The sequence below is a fragment of the Pelobates fuscus genome, chromosome 13 (assembly GCF_036172605.1).
Source record: "Pelobates fuscus isolate aPelFus1 chromosome 13, aPelFus1.pri, whole genome shotgun sequence".
Taxonomy (NCBI): Eukaryota; Metazoa; Chordata; class Amphibia; order Anura; family Pelobatidae; genus Pelobates; species Pelobates fuscus.
The window spans coordinates 105,618,248-105,633,518 of NC_086329.1; the positions used below are offsets into that span (position 1 = coordinate 105,618,248).

Here is a 15,271-nt window from a genome sequence, read left to right on the forward strand (position 1 = left end):
TATACACTGAGACACATTACTGGGAGTATTATTGCTGTGGGGCTCCGTTATACACGCAGACACATTACTGGGAGTATTATCGCTGTGGAGCTCTGTTATACACTCAGATACATTACTGGGAGTATTATCGCTGTGGGGCTCCGTTATACACGCAGACACATTACTGGGAGTATTATTGCTGTGGAGCTCTGTTATACACTCAGACACATTACTGGGAGTATTATTGCTGTGGAGCTCTGTTATACACTCAGACACATTACTGGGAGTATTATTGCTGTGGAGCTCTGTTATACACTCAGACACATTACTGGGAGTATTATTGCTGTGGAGCTCTGTTATACACTCAGACACATTACTGGGAGTATTATTGCTGTGGAGCTCTGTTATACACCCAGACACATTACTGGAAGTATTATTGCTGTGGAGCTCTGTTATACACTCAGACACATTACTGGGAGTATTATTACTGTGGAGCTCTGTTATGCACTCAGACACATTACTGGGAGTATTATTGCTGTGGATTTCTGTTATACACTCAGACACATTACTGGGAGTATTATTGCTGTGGAGTTCTGTTATACACTCAGACACACCAACAATATGGAGCTAGTAGAGAAGGGGGATTTGGGCCCATAATAGGGACTGTCCCTCGTAACTAGGGTCAGTTGGGAGGTGTGTGATAATAAAGCTGACTGTGGGTAATATTTATTCAGTGTGACATTCTATGTCTATGGTTATGGTTATGACAGTCACAATAAGTGACACTTCCTGTTTGGACCATCTCAGCCCCTCCCTTAACAAATATGGTTAGGAATGAACAATGTAAGAGCCGCTCTGCCTTCTCACCTCTATGGTGAGGAGGACCGCCGCGCGCACTGTGCCTTCTCGGAATCCCATTGGCCCGCGCCGCCTGTCACAGCAACAACTCACCTCCAGCGAAGCCCCGCCCCGATGGCGAGCGATCCCTGAGGTCAGGGCGCGATGTGATTGGTGGATGTGGATTACGTCACGCAGACTGGCAGCGAGTTAGGCTGCGCTGTATCGTTACTCTCTGATGTGTCCGATTCCAGGAAGTGAAGTTTGTGAACAGCTCGAGTGAGAGGAGATCAGGTGAGACAGGGCGAGCACCCAATATCCCCCCCCCCCCACTATCCTCACACAGCCCCCCAATACCCCCCAATACCCCCCACTATCCTCACACAGCCCCCCACTATCCTCACACAGCCCCCCACTATCCTCACACAGCCCCCCACTATCCTCACACACAGCCCCCCACTATCCTCACACAGCCCCCCACTATCCTCACACAGCCCCCCACTATCCTCACACAGACCCCCACTATCCTCACACAGCCCCCCACTATCCCCTCACACAGCCCCCCACTATCCTCACACAGCCCCCCACTATCCTCACACAGCCCCCCACTATCCTCACACAGCCCCCCACTATCCTCACACAGACCCCCACTATCCTCACACAGACCCCCACTACCCCCTCACACAGACCCCCACTATCCTCACACAGCCCCCCACTATCCTCACACAGCCCCCCACTATCCTCACACAGCCCCCCACTATCCTCACACAGCCCCCCACTATCCTCACACAGCCCCCCACTATCCTCACACAGCCCCCCACTATCCTCACACAGCCCCCCACTATCCTCACACAGCCCCCCACTATCCCCTCACACAGCCCCCCACTATCCTCACACAGCCCCCCACTATCCTCACACAGACCCCCACTACCCTCACACAGACCCCCACTACCCTCACACAGACCCCCACTATCCTCACACAGACCCCCACTATCCTCACACAGACCCCCACTATCCTCACACAGACCCCCACTATCCTCACACAGACCCCCACTATCCTCACACAGACCCCCACTATCCTCACACAGACCCCCACTATCCTCACACAGACCCCCACTATCCTCACACAGACCCCCACTATCCTCACACAGACCCCCACTATCCTCACACAGACCCCCACTATCCTCACACAGACCCCCACTATCCTCACACAGACCCCCACTATCCTCACACAGACCCCCACTATCCTCACACAGACCCCCACTATCCTCACACAGACCCCCACTATCCTCACACAGACCCCCACTATCCTCACACAGACCCCCACTATCCTCACACAGACCCCCACTATCCTCACACAGACCCCCACTATCCTCACACAGACCCCCACTATCCTCACACAGACCCCCACTATCCTCACACAGACCCCCACTATCCTCACACAGACCCCCACTATCCTCACACAGACCCCCACTATCCTCACACAGACCCCCACTATCCTCACACAGACCCCCACTATCCTCACACAGACCCCCACTATCCTCACACAGACCCCCACTATCCTCACACAGACCCCCACTATCCTCACACAGACCCCCACTATCCTCACACAGACCCCCACTATCCTCACACAGACCCCCACTATCCTCACACAGACCCCCACTATCCTCACACAGACCCCCACTATCCTCACACAGACCCCCACTATCCTCACACAGACCCCCACTATCCTCACACAGACCCCCACTATCCTCACACAGACCCCCACTATCCTCACACAGACCCCCACTATCCTCACACAGACCCCCACTATCCTCACACAGACCCCCACTATCCTCACACAGACCCCCACTATCCTCACACAGACCCCCACTATCCTCACACAGACCCCCACTATCCTCACACAGACCCCCACTATCCTCACACAGACCCCCACTATCCTCACACAGACCCCCACTATCCTCACACAGACCCCCACTATCCTCACACAGACCCCCACTATCCTCACACAGACCCCCACTATCCTCACACAGACCCCCACTATCCTCACACAGACCCCCACTATCCACACACAGACCCCCACTATCCACACACAGACCCCCACTATCCACACACAGACCCCCACTATCCACACACAGCCCCACACAGCCCCCCACTATCCCCTCCCACATCCATCACACAGCCCCCCACTGTCCCCCCACTGCCCTCGCCTACATCTTTCGCCGGACCCCCATGCTTGTCTGGGAGCCCAGACCACAGCACTACAATTCCCACTACTCTCCACCGTCAATACTGCTGGCTGAGCACCATGGGAGTTATAGTACTGTCCTTCCTGGGGATCTACCCATTAACACTGCCTGCTCTGTGCCTGGGGGTCTCCTGTCTGCCCCTTATATATATTATACAATATACCCCATGTTATTATATAGAACCCCTGTCTGTCCCCTATATATTATACAATGAACCCATGTCTGTCCCCTATATATTATACAATATACCCAATGTTATTATATAGAACTTCTGTCTGCCCCAATATATATTATACAATATACCCCATGTTATTATATAGAACCCCTGTCTTCCCCAATATATATTATTCAAATATCCCCATGTTATTATATAGAGCCCCTGTCTTCCCCCTATATATATTATACAATATACCCCATATTATATAGAGCTCTGTCTGCCCCCTATATATGATACAGTATACCTCATGTTATATAGAGCTCTGTCTGCCCCTATATATGATACAATATACCCCATGTTGTTATATGGAGCCCTGTCTGCCCCCTTTGCATATTATACAATATACCCCATGTTGTTATATACAACCCCTGTTTGCCCCCTATATATTATATAATATATCCATATTATATAGAGCCATTGTCTGCCCCTATATATTATACCAGGGGTAGGCAACCTACGGCACTAGTGCCATGCACGGCACTCGAGGTGCCTTTGCACGGCACTCAAGGGTACAAGAGACAAACAGGCTCTGGCCTGTCAGGAGTCCCAGTGAAACTTAAGATATCTGCTAATATGAAAAGGTGGTGAAGGACAATCCTCCATTTATGCATTGCAGCACGTAGAGGAAGTGATCTCAGATCACTTCCTCCCAGCACTTGTGAATAGGAATCCACACTGTAGTAGAGCAGCCCACAACCTCCTGTCCTTGAGCTGTACCTGGCCAGCCTGGTATCCACTAAAACCCAGGGAAGCCTCAGAGCTGCAGAATAACCCTCCCCTCATACAAATAATACAAACACACACACAACACCACCAACAATCCACATACATGCACACAACCCCACATGCAGCCTCTCACATGCAATACCCCAAACAGCCCCACACATACACACACTACCAAATACACAATGTGATATATCCATCCACACACAATTCCACAAGCAGCCCCCATACACAGCCCAAATTCATAGGTATTATACATGATACCACAAACTATTAATGAACATATACAATATAATAGCTCATATACGCACAAATACAATGATACAAAGCAAATATGCAGTACAAATAACACAAGCAGAATATGGCAACATACACACCTCAATTTAAAGAAATAGGACCGGCACGCTACGGGACATCACAATCATATTTCGGCACAGTGCTGCTAAAAGGTTGCCTACCCCTGTATTATACAATATACCCCATGTTAATTTAACACTATAACTATCATAGCTGTGTTTATATAGAGCCTCAATGCTTTTCTCTTGTCTAAATCTATATAGTATACAATATACTCCTAGTTGCTATAACAATCTTACTACCATGACTGTGTTTATATCTATATACTATTAAAGGAACACTATAGTCACCAGAACAACTACAGCTTATTGAAGCCCTTCAGGCTTTTTGCTGTAAACACTGTCTTTTCAGAGAAAATGCAGTGTTTACATTACAGCCTAGTGATAACTTCACTGGCCACTCCTCAGATGGCTGTTAGAGATCCTTCCTGGGTCATGGCTGCCTAAAATGCATCCAAACCTTCAGTATCTCCTCCCTCTGCATGCAGACACTGAACTTTCCCCATAGAGAATTAATCTCTATGAGGAGATGCTGATTGGCCAGGGCTGTGTTTTACTTGTGCTGGCTCTGCCCCTGATCTGCCTCGTTCAGTCTCAGCCAATCCTATGGGGAAGCATTGTGATTGGCTCAGAACAACACTTCTGATGATATCAGCAGGCAGCTTGCTATTCTGATGCAGACAGGGGTAGAGTCAGCAGCTTCAGGCTTAAATACAAGTAAGATTTTACTATATTTAGGGAGACAAGAAAGGGCAAGGGGGGCTAGATTGTGGTTTTAACACTAAAGGGTCAGAAATACATGTTTGTGTTCCTGATCCTATAGTGCTCCTCTCAATATCTGTATATAATTAAGTCAGTGGTGGTATATCCCTAGTCATTGTAATACTACACCTTCTGTGACTGCCTTAAGGTAAGGCTCCTAAGTTGTACATGGCCCTCTGTGTAAATCTGTATGGCTTTAGAATAGTTCATGGGAAGCAGGTGACTTGCCTGTTGCAAAGATGGCTAAGCGTTATGGGAATTGCAATTTGGCAACAGCTGGAAATTTACGAATTGACCACCCCTGGTATAAATACCTCCTACACCCAGATAATCCAGGCATGATTAGTTACACACAGAGCTGAGCTGTGTCTGATTTCGCCTTGTACTTTCTTGTTTGTTGAGACATTTGAGTTCAATATAATTTCTTGCGAGCTGTGTAATTTATATCCGTCATTTGATTACACTGCCCTTTATCCCAAAGGATTATTGTTAAATTGCAAGAGGTCGGGAATTCAGAATCGATTATCATTTTTAGGCCAATCTAGCTAACTGTGAACAATCTGCAGTCCGCTATACTTTTAGTTTTGTCTTCAATTTGAAATTTACTTAGAATTTTGATTTATGTAACACATTTTGATTTGTAGGGAGATTAAAATCCAAATTGCAAACTTCAGTGTAAAATAGCAATCTGTGGCTATAGGGGAGTTGGGGAATAGTTCTAGATCGATTATTTTAACTAGGGATCGGCCGGTATTGATTTTTTTTTTTTTTTTTTTAGAGCCGCTACCGATAATCTGTGAACTTTCAGGCCAATAACTTAAGGATATTCTGTACATTTACCATTTTGAAAAAATAAATTCTTTCTAAAGGTAAATGCACAAAATATACAAGCCACGTGTAGTGGATGCCATGTGTTTAGACTGGGGAGCTGTGTGTGTAGTGGATGCAGTGTGTGTGTGTAGTGGATATAATGCAGTGTGTTTTGTGTAGTGTGCATTATATACACACACTGCATTATATACACAGTGTGCTTGTGTAGTGTGTAGTGGATATAATGCAGTTTGTGTAGTTTATTTTTTTAAATATTTAAGTATTATTATTTTTTTTTTTTTAGTCCCCCCATGCTTCTTTGTGTGGGAGAGGGGAAATAGCAATCCCTGGTGTTCCAGTTGCATGGCATGGCCCAGAGGGGGCCCGCAGCAAGCGCTTACCTTTCCAGCAGCTCCCTTCAGCTCTCCTGTGTAAGTCTTGCGGCCTGTGGCAACGCTCTGAGTCGGCCGCGGGACTTGCGAGATTTACTCAGGGGAGCTGCTGGGAAGGTCCTGGTATGTATTATCGGCAATATCGGTATCTTTATTGGCTGATACCGATATTGCCGAAAATACCGAATATCGGCCAGACCGCTAATCGGTCGATCCCTAATTTTAACCTTAATGTTGCCATTTAGATTCCAGTTTGTTACAATTCGGTTTAGTAAAACAACTTTGAAGTCTATAACCATGACTGTATAGCCAAACCGTGGGGATATTGAGTGTCCTGGGGCTGCCTCAGTATAAGTAGTCAAATTGAAATAACAGAAAATAGTCCTGAAACAGAAGGAGTTACGCCATAAAATAGAACTTTTATTAGTATATTGAAATAGTATGAGACAATGAATACATAGGACTAACACTTTAAAAGCTAAGCCAAAATAGTCAATTTGAAAACATAGCTGACTAAGAAAATGTTTCCAATTTAGTTCATTTAGCCTAATATTTCAAATTAATTTAGATTTTCTGACCTTTTTTTTTTCCGTTTTAATTTGTGTTAGAATTTACTGTTTAATGAGTAAACCATTTGATGTCAATATAATTCTAAAGCTTTATTGCTGTGATATATGTGGCTGTACTATCATTAACAAAATGAAAATACACGTTTAACAACAAGAGCTATGACGCTGTCATTTAAACACATTTTCTCACGATTATTCACATGATACACTGGACGGCGTTTGCAAAGCACCATGGGAGATCTAGTTCCACTGCAGCTATAGAGCTCTCTGATTGTGATAGTGATCTGATATTACACTGCTTGTTATCCGCAAAGTGAAATAGCGTGTTGTGTTTGTCTGTCATCAAAGTCAAGGCCTGTAGCAACACTTCTCATTGTTGGTTTATTGCAGGAATGTGAACATAATGACAGACTTTCTATTTTATGACCCGTTGGGTCTTATCATCTTCGTCTGCTTTGTTTCTATAAAATGCTGCCTCTTTGATAGATTTATTTTATTTAAACAGAGCAATGTAAAAGGTATAGAGAACCCTGCCCGTGAGCAAAGATCTAGGCCCTGAAGAGTACTTCACTAGATAGCGCGTAAGCTTACAATCTAAAGCTTCCTTTCCTAACACATTTTCTTATATGCCGTGTGCTCCTTAGGATGACCACTTTAATTCGGCGTGGACGAAGGGCAGAGGAGAGCCAGGAGAAGAGGACGGATTCTGACGATTCAGGCAAAGATAATGACGACGACTCCTCATCAGACTGCAAGGACATGAGGCTCACTCTAATGGAGGAAGTTCTGCTTCTGGGTCTGAAAGACAAAGAGGTGCGTTCGATAAAATAATATTAAATAATCATTGAGTCTGCAATCTCTGTCTTTCTAAAAGGACGTTTGTAATTTTACCCTTATCATATTTAATCACGTAAGTGAAACTTTAGTTATGAATGTCTCCATAATGTTACTTGGTGAATAATTGACCGTGGTCAATACATTAGGCATGTTGGGGGCCAGATTGCTTTGCATCTCTGTTACCTGTGAACTATGTGTCCGGTTTAAAGACTTCATTTTTTTTTTTTTTCCCTTCTGAGAGGCAGAAGTCTAAATTATGATGTTATCGTTAATATGACGCTCTACTACTACAGGTATCTAAATATGAAGAAAAATAAAACAATTTCAGAGGTTTTCAGAGACTGATCTAGTGCTCTGGTATTAACCAGTGATTTTTGTATTGGTCGATAAACCATTTCCTCCTCCAGCATTGTCAGACGCGAGTAGCAGACAGTTGTGTAGGGAGGACAAAGGTTAGTAATATGTAATTAAAGAAGTGAATTAAACTCTGGGAGATTTTCTGAAATCAGCCGTTATTTTGAATGTCTCCAGGATCTGTTCCCAAATTTCGTTAATGGCATAGCTCACTTGGAGTACCTGTTGCATAGTAATGTTTAGAGCGGTCGGGCCTGCTGGTCAAGTTTGACTTGATCTATAGGAAATGAGGTGAATCGGGACCAAGATATTTGTGTTCAGTAACAACAAGCGGAAACCAGGTAGGTCACATTCCCAGCGGAATAGTCACCTGTCATTGTCCAATCCTGTGTAATTAAGGGCCTTGTATTAATCCTGTGAAGCAAGTACATATCATCCACATTTACAGGAGTATCCCCTAAAGGGAGAATTCAAAGTGAACTTCCAACGTAAGGCCAGAGGAGCTGAATGGAAAGCATAACTGACTGAGAAAATGTTTTCAGATCGGCTATTTTGGCCTTAAATTTGAGTTCACTTTTCATATTGAAGGCTCACTTAGGTGAATAACTCTCTTTGTGATTGGCTGCTCCTCAGTCTTTTGGTAAAATGTTGTTGTTGGCTTTTTTGGTTTTGGGTAATTACTGCTATGAAACCGTTCTTTGTGGTTTAGTGATTTTGATCAAATCTATGCATAACAAACAAACCTAGAGCTAGTGGATGTGTCACTTTTGTTGGGGTGTTTGCATAGATTCCAAAGACCTGGACGCTAATGTGCTCACGTTGTGTGATGTGGACTGTGGGAGAAGCAAAAGGAATGGATATTCTCAACGGAAGCTCTCCGTTACTGATATTGCCATCTTTATTCAGCACCTGGCATAAACCAGAGGCTTTTCACATGCAAGACCATTGGATCTTCCATAGAACTACTTGTCCATAGCAACCCCTGTGGGAAGTTACTGCCTTGTCTTATTGCCGTGACATTCCATCGCATTTGACATTAGCATTCCCGAAATGAAATTCTCAGAAGTGACTGACGACTAAAAGTATGCTGACCTGTCAAAGTTCATAAAACAATCCACATAAAATGTACCTGCCGTGGAACACGAGTTACCATTAAAGAACGTAACATTTCATCTATATATTGTGCTAGCAAATGTATAGATTTACATTTCAAACACTTTATAATTTTAGCCCCTGCCCCACATGTCGAGCAACTCTGAAAATAGTCTTCATTGAGCCGATGGGATAGAGGCCTGTAGCGAAAACTGATTGACGGTAGAGAGCAGGAGAACCATTCCATAGACCGTTTTTTTTGCTCTGTCGCAGAAATTCCCCATTGAAGTGTTTCTTTGCCTGTTGGGAGAACGTAGGGATGGAGGGACTGATGTCGCCTCTTTCTGACACTGGTGTGCTGTCAGTAAAGCCAGCATGTAGGTATTATTAGGGAGCATTGTCACCAGGAAGCACCAGTCACTGTGCGGAGGACCGGAGGATGGGTACCAACGATTGTTTAATGCCCATGGCCTCTCTGGGGAAAAAAGTGCTGTTTCAGAAATGGTCTCCAGCTGTGCTATAGACACAGGCTGGCTACTTTTGCTTGAATTTTGCCGTTCGTTTTTGAAGTCCCTACTTTTGCTTGGTGAATAAACCCCAGTGTAACCATGTAATGTTTAAAGAAGGTGATTATGGGAGATTAGATCACAGAAGTGATCTCTTAACTCAGTAAAGGAGCACTTAACACGGGATAATGTGATTTAAAATGGGAAGGGGAAAGCATGAAGGATTATTTGTAACTTACAATTCACATTTCAGAATATTTTAATCGAATGTATAGGAAACCCGCTGAATTAATAGAAGGCTATTGGTCATGGACTCATTAAGGTTTGAAAATAAATGTTTACTGGAATAAGAAACCTTTCTATAAGTTTATTCTTTATTGATCTTGTCCTTTATAGTAAAACTATGAATACATTTTCAAGGAGAAAACATGGTTATTGCTGCAGAGGCACTCTGTTGGCTGAACATTGATTTGTCCCCCTTAACTATTGAGGGTATGAACCCTATTGGGATGTTGGTGTCCCTTTACCTGTCACCCAGGTGTCGTCGTACTATGCTTTAGACTTCCTGTAGCACCTTGTACGGCCTGTAAATAAAAATGACACATAGCAGAGGATTTGCATGGTGAAACATAAAAATATTATCGAGGTGAAATTGACAATTGGGGAAGTAATGAAAGTGGCCCAGCAGCATGGAGTGACACCACTGATGAGTCTTGTGCTCTTCGACACTGGGTTATAGATTCAAAGAAAAAGTTGGTAAAGGCAGAATTGGTGTAGACTGAAAGCCAGGAGTTTTTATGGTTTGCCATGTGCCTGCCATCCCTATTCTTCTAGCCAATACATTTATCCCTCTCTGCCTGGCACCGCTTACCTTCAAATTAAAATCGAATTCTCTCAATAACTAATGACTGGCCTGGTGTACCTCTCTGATCTACTTTCCTTTTTATAATCTATGGTTTTTTATGTAATTGGATACAAAGAGCTACCTGCTATCAAGCAGTCCATTGGTGCATATGTGTATATCTCCATGTGCTTTGATATTCTATTAAACACAAATGAATGCCACCCCAGTGATGATATACCCGCAGTTAGATAGTGAGCATTGTAGTCTGAGGGCAGCTGAGAGACATTGGTTCAACCTTTAACAATAGCTCTGGCTTATTCCTTTCCAAGGTACAGGTGTGCACGTACAGCTCGATAATCCTAGACTTTAGGAGCTCTTGGTAAATAGACTTTTGCAGGGTTAATATCCAACACGGACCTCTGTCCTACAAAGGGCTGGGTAAATAAACACAGCTGCAGAATGCTGGCTGATAGAATGTGCACAGGACTGACTGCAAAGCAATGATGGTATTAAAGGATCTGCTTACTCCACAATCGTCTAGTACGGTCTGGGTGTCCTGCAGCTTTGTATGATGTTTGTATATATGTAGTGTCTGGATAGCTCAGACGGCACTAAGGAGGGTTTGCCCATGTACTGGCTGAGGATCATGGGAGTTTTGTTGTGACGTTAGCTGGAGGAACGCACATGATCATTCTTGGAATTGGAGCATAGCGCCATTTTGGTATCATTTTATTCTGGGTTTGGTTAATAAGTACAAATAATGTAAATTAAAGCTTACAGGACACCCGATATGCTATAAACCTCGGCCTAAACTTCTACTAACCCGGTCACACGTGACTTCATCTAGTAGCTGATTGAATTAAACGATGTGTGCAGATATGGCAATTAGTGTAGGTGCTTAATTAAATAGAATTCTGTTTTGTTGCTCACAGAGAACATCCTCGGGTACTTACAGCAGACGCAGTAAGGCATAACATATACTAATTAAATCTTCAGCAGACTAGGATATTATATATAGCACATACTACTATGTCTGTGGGAGGAGTACTCACTCCACATTTACGTCTTCCACTAAGATGATGCTCGATCTGACACTTATTCCCTGGTTGTCGCTCTAACCTTGTTCTTTAAATTACCGTTATTGTGTTAATATTGCCTGATTTGTTAATGGAAGAGCGGGTTTAATTTTGCGTTGTGCACACACACATTGAGTCCTAATTGGTTTTTGCTGCTATGGGGCTGTGCACACCTTTCTTATTGTTAAATGATTTATTTAATGTTTGTAACTGGGAGCAGTCTGACCCCTTTAATTGGATGAGAATGTGAGTACTGTAATATCAGGAGTACATTGTGTTTGCAGATAATAAATCTGTCCTCTCTTCTGTTTGGAGGAAATCTACACAGCTTAGTCGATGTTAACCAAGTGCTATCAATGTGGATAGCTCTGGATGTCTCCGCCATTTAAACAGAGCTGTGTGAATGTGGACTGAACCAGGGGTTCCCCTTCTATGTGATGGGGCGTAGGCAGTGTCCTGGGGCAGTAACACGGGTCCCTGGCAATCCGTTTGGAATCCGGACATAATACACTTAGCAATACCTTATCATTAACAAATAATAATTTTTTCCTTGATCCTCTCTTATTTCATGCAATTCTTTGAAGGAAGGGGTGCTACTGTTACTGTTTGATAAATATGAAGGGTTCCAGAATTGTAGACTGGCATCGGACACCTTGCTAGGCTCCCGTAGACCCAGTGTGATATTCTGCATTGCTAAGTAGAATGCTGATCCCCGAGCAATGCAAGGAATGCACGCTACTTTTAGAGCCATGATAGAAAAAAGGACAAAAGGTTTGTTAAGAATCCCATCTGTCTGTACGTGTGGATCGTGCTGCTCAGAATCCCTAACTGTCTGTACCTACCTTTCACATTGCTCAGAGTCCCTACCTGTCTGTACCTACCTTTCACTTTGCACAGAGTCCCTACCCGTCTGTACCTACCTTTCACTTTGCTCAGAGTCCCTACCCGTCTGTACCTACCTTTCACTTTGCTCAGAGTCCCTACCCGTCTGTACCTACCTTTCACTTTGCACAGAGTCCTTACCCGTCTGTACCTACTTTTCACTTTGCACAGAGTCCTTACCCGTCTGTACCTACTTTTCACTTTGCACAGAGTCCCTACCCGTCTGTACCTACTTTTCACTTTGCACAGAGTCCCTACCCGTCTGTACCTACTTTTCACTTTGCACAGAGTCCCTACCCGTCTGTACCTACTTTTCACTTTGCACAGAGTCCCTACCCGTCTGTACCTACTTTTCACTTTGCACAGAGTCCCTACCCGTCTGTGCAAAGTGAAAGCTAGGTACAGAGTCCTTACCTGTCTGTACCTACCTTTCATTTTGCTCAGAGTACTTACCTGTTTGTACCTACCTGTCCTTCCCTATTGATTTGTTTTGGAGCCTGCATGGTGTTAGCATCAGTTATTGGGTTAATATCTTTTATAAGAGTGTTGATTCATGGAATATTTATTTTTTATTTTATCGTGAATTTCTAAGTACGATTATCCCCTACAGCGCTGTCTGGCTCAGTCTCTCACCTGTGCAGTGTAAGAGAAGAGAGAGACCTAACAGGTTCCAGGCTGTGCGTTAATCAGCCAGGGATAAACTTCTCATTCTTACATTGGTTTAGGTTATTTTGAAGCTACGAAATGTTGGAAAAAGTTATGTTTATAATCTGACAGACGTTTTAGTTTAGAGCAGAAATGTTGTCACATTTTCCAGAAATATGTAATCTTTCTTCCTTTTTTTTTAATTCAGTCTGTGTTTGAAGGATGTGTGTATGAATGGGTAGAATGAGTTTAAACTATACAGCAAAATACAATTATTTTACAATGTGTAAATATTTATTCCAACGTCGGTAATATAAATGTCCTTTTTGTGTTCGCTATGGAAATCTGACTGTTCCTTGAGATGTCGTTAATATTTATAAAGTTAATTCTCTCTAGACAAGACAACATGCTGGGATGCCTCCTATTTATGGATGGCCTGTATAGTGGATCTTGTAGGGAGGTCCTGGTGTAAGAGTTTTTGGGGCCTCCCTCTAGTGCAGGGGTAGGCAACCTTCGGCTCTACAGATGTTTTGGACTACATCTCCCATAATGCTTTTACAGCCATATTGCTGGCAAAGCATCAAGGGAGATGTAGTCCACAACATCTGTAGAGCCGAAGGTTGCCTACCCCTGCTCTAGTGCAAGAATGGCCAAAAGGCAGATCCCCATCTGTCATACAACTCCCATGATGCTGTGCCAGATGGGGATCTACCATTTGCCCATCCTTGCAGGGTTGGGTTTGTGAGCAGTGTTTGTGTGTTTGAATGTAAACATGTGTGTATTTGTACGTACTGTTGCTGTTAGAATGCAGTGGTGTATTTGTCTGTAGTGTTTGCATTTGATTGCAGGGGGTATGTTTGGATGCAATGTATTTTAAATGTACATTTGTGTGTGTAATATCTGTTTGCATGTTGTTTTGGTGTTTGATTCCTCCGATGTATGCATGCGCGCACACACACACCTCTTTTGGGTATGAGGATGGTTTTCTTGGCTAATGTTAATGGCGGTGTAGTGTCTGGAGCTTCTCTTTTCTTGCTCCTCTGCCCGTTCGCTTCCTTCTATCCCTCTGCCTGTGTGAACCACTACTGCTTCCTCCCTTCCACGTGGCGCACTCTCTATATGTAGCTGGACACTTCATCCCAGCCGCTTGCGATTACAAGGGGCTGGTGGGGGTGTTAAAGGGCAGCAATACCCATCTGGTAGCCATAAGTGTATGGGCCCCCATAGCATGCGGGTCCCGGTGGTAGTTCCGCCATTGGGCCCTTGTAATGTTTAAGCACTGTGATCATACAAGCACAGCAGCACATTGTGTGAAGACTCCCGTAAGCACTCTGCCAAATATCGTCAAGGATGGGGAACTGCTACAGAAGAGATGTATTCTGCAGAGTTTATTTGGTATATCTGACTAGAAGAGGACATGGGGGAACGATAGGACCTTGCACGTCTGCTTGATTACAGGGCCGCAGGTTATTATGTTATTGGTGACACTCGTTTAAGTAGTCCTGTCACTTGTCCCCTTCCACTATACTTGCGTAGCCTGTGGCAGGAGAACACACAAGTTGCATGTAGCATCTACGTTTTGGGCTGGCACCTAAACCAATCAAAACTTGCGTCTTGTAACGTATTATTTGGGCTAGCTCCTAGAATACGGCTAAATTCACCTCCTATTCCATGCTGCGTTCTATGTCATTATATCCATAATGCTGCTATAGTTATTCAATATGTACAGTGCTATCTTTGTAAGTGTGATATCTCTATAGTAATGGTGATTACCTATTAGATATAGTAACTATGGAAAGATAATGTGTAACTAATGGAGTTAGAATTGCTAGCTGTCACAGTGCAAGTCATTTATACATGCAGCTCTTTGCAACTTCCATAAACTGATAAAAGTCCTGTTTAACCTAAAAAAACGCTATCTGACATCATGTGGTCCGTGTACCAAGGTCTGAGCTAGTAGAACGGTCCAATCAGATGCAGCTTTATGAGAAGCATTTGATTGGACCACAAGCGAACAGCAGTAACGTTAGAGAAGATAGTGTGGTGATATTTACTTGGTGCTGGATTACAAGTAAATTGAGGCTTTATTTGCAGGATACTACGGAAGGGGGAGGAGGAGGTTTGTAAACAAATTCCTCGTT

The 15,271-nt window shown here is 43.8% G+C and overlaps 1 protein-coding gene across 1 annotated transcript in view; it reads left to right on the forward strand.

Annotated features, from left to right (window-relative positions):
• Positions 1 to 983: 983 nt before the first annotated feature.
• GOLPH3L (golgi phosphoprotein 3 like) overlaps positions 984 to 15,271 on the forward strand; it is a 34,767-nt gene continuing 20,479 nt past the window's right edge. The window contains exons 1-2 of the mRNA XM_063439233.1: positions 984 to 1,110; positions 7,539 to 7,707. Of these exons, the coding sequence (XP_063295303.1) occupies positions 7,540 to 7,707 (168 nt within the window). The 5' untranslated portion in view covers positions 984 to 1,110; position 7,539. The remainder of the gene's footprint in view (positions 1,111 to 7,538; positions 7,708 to 15,271) is intronic.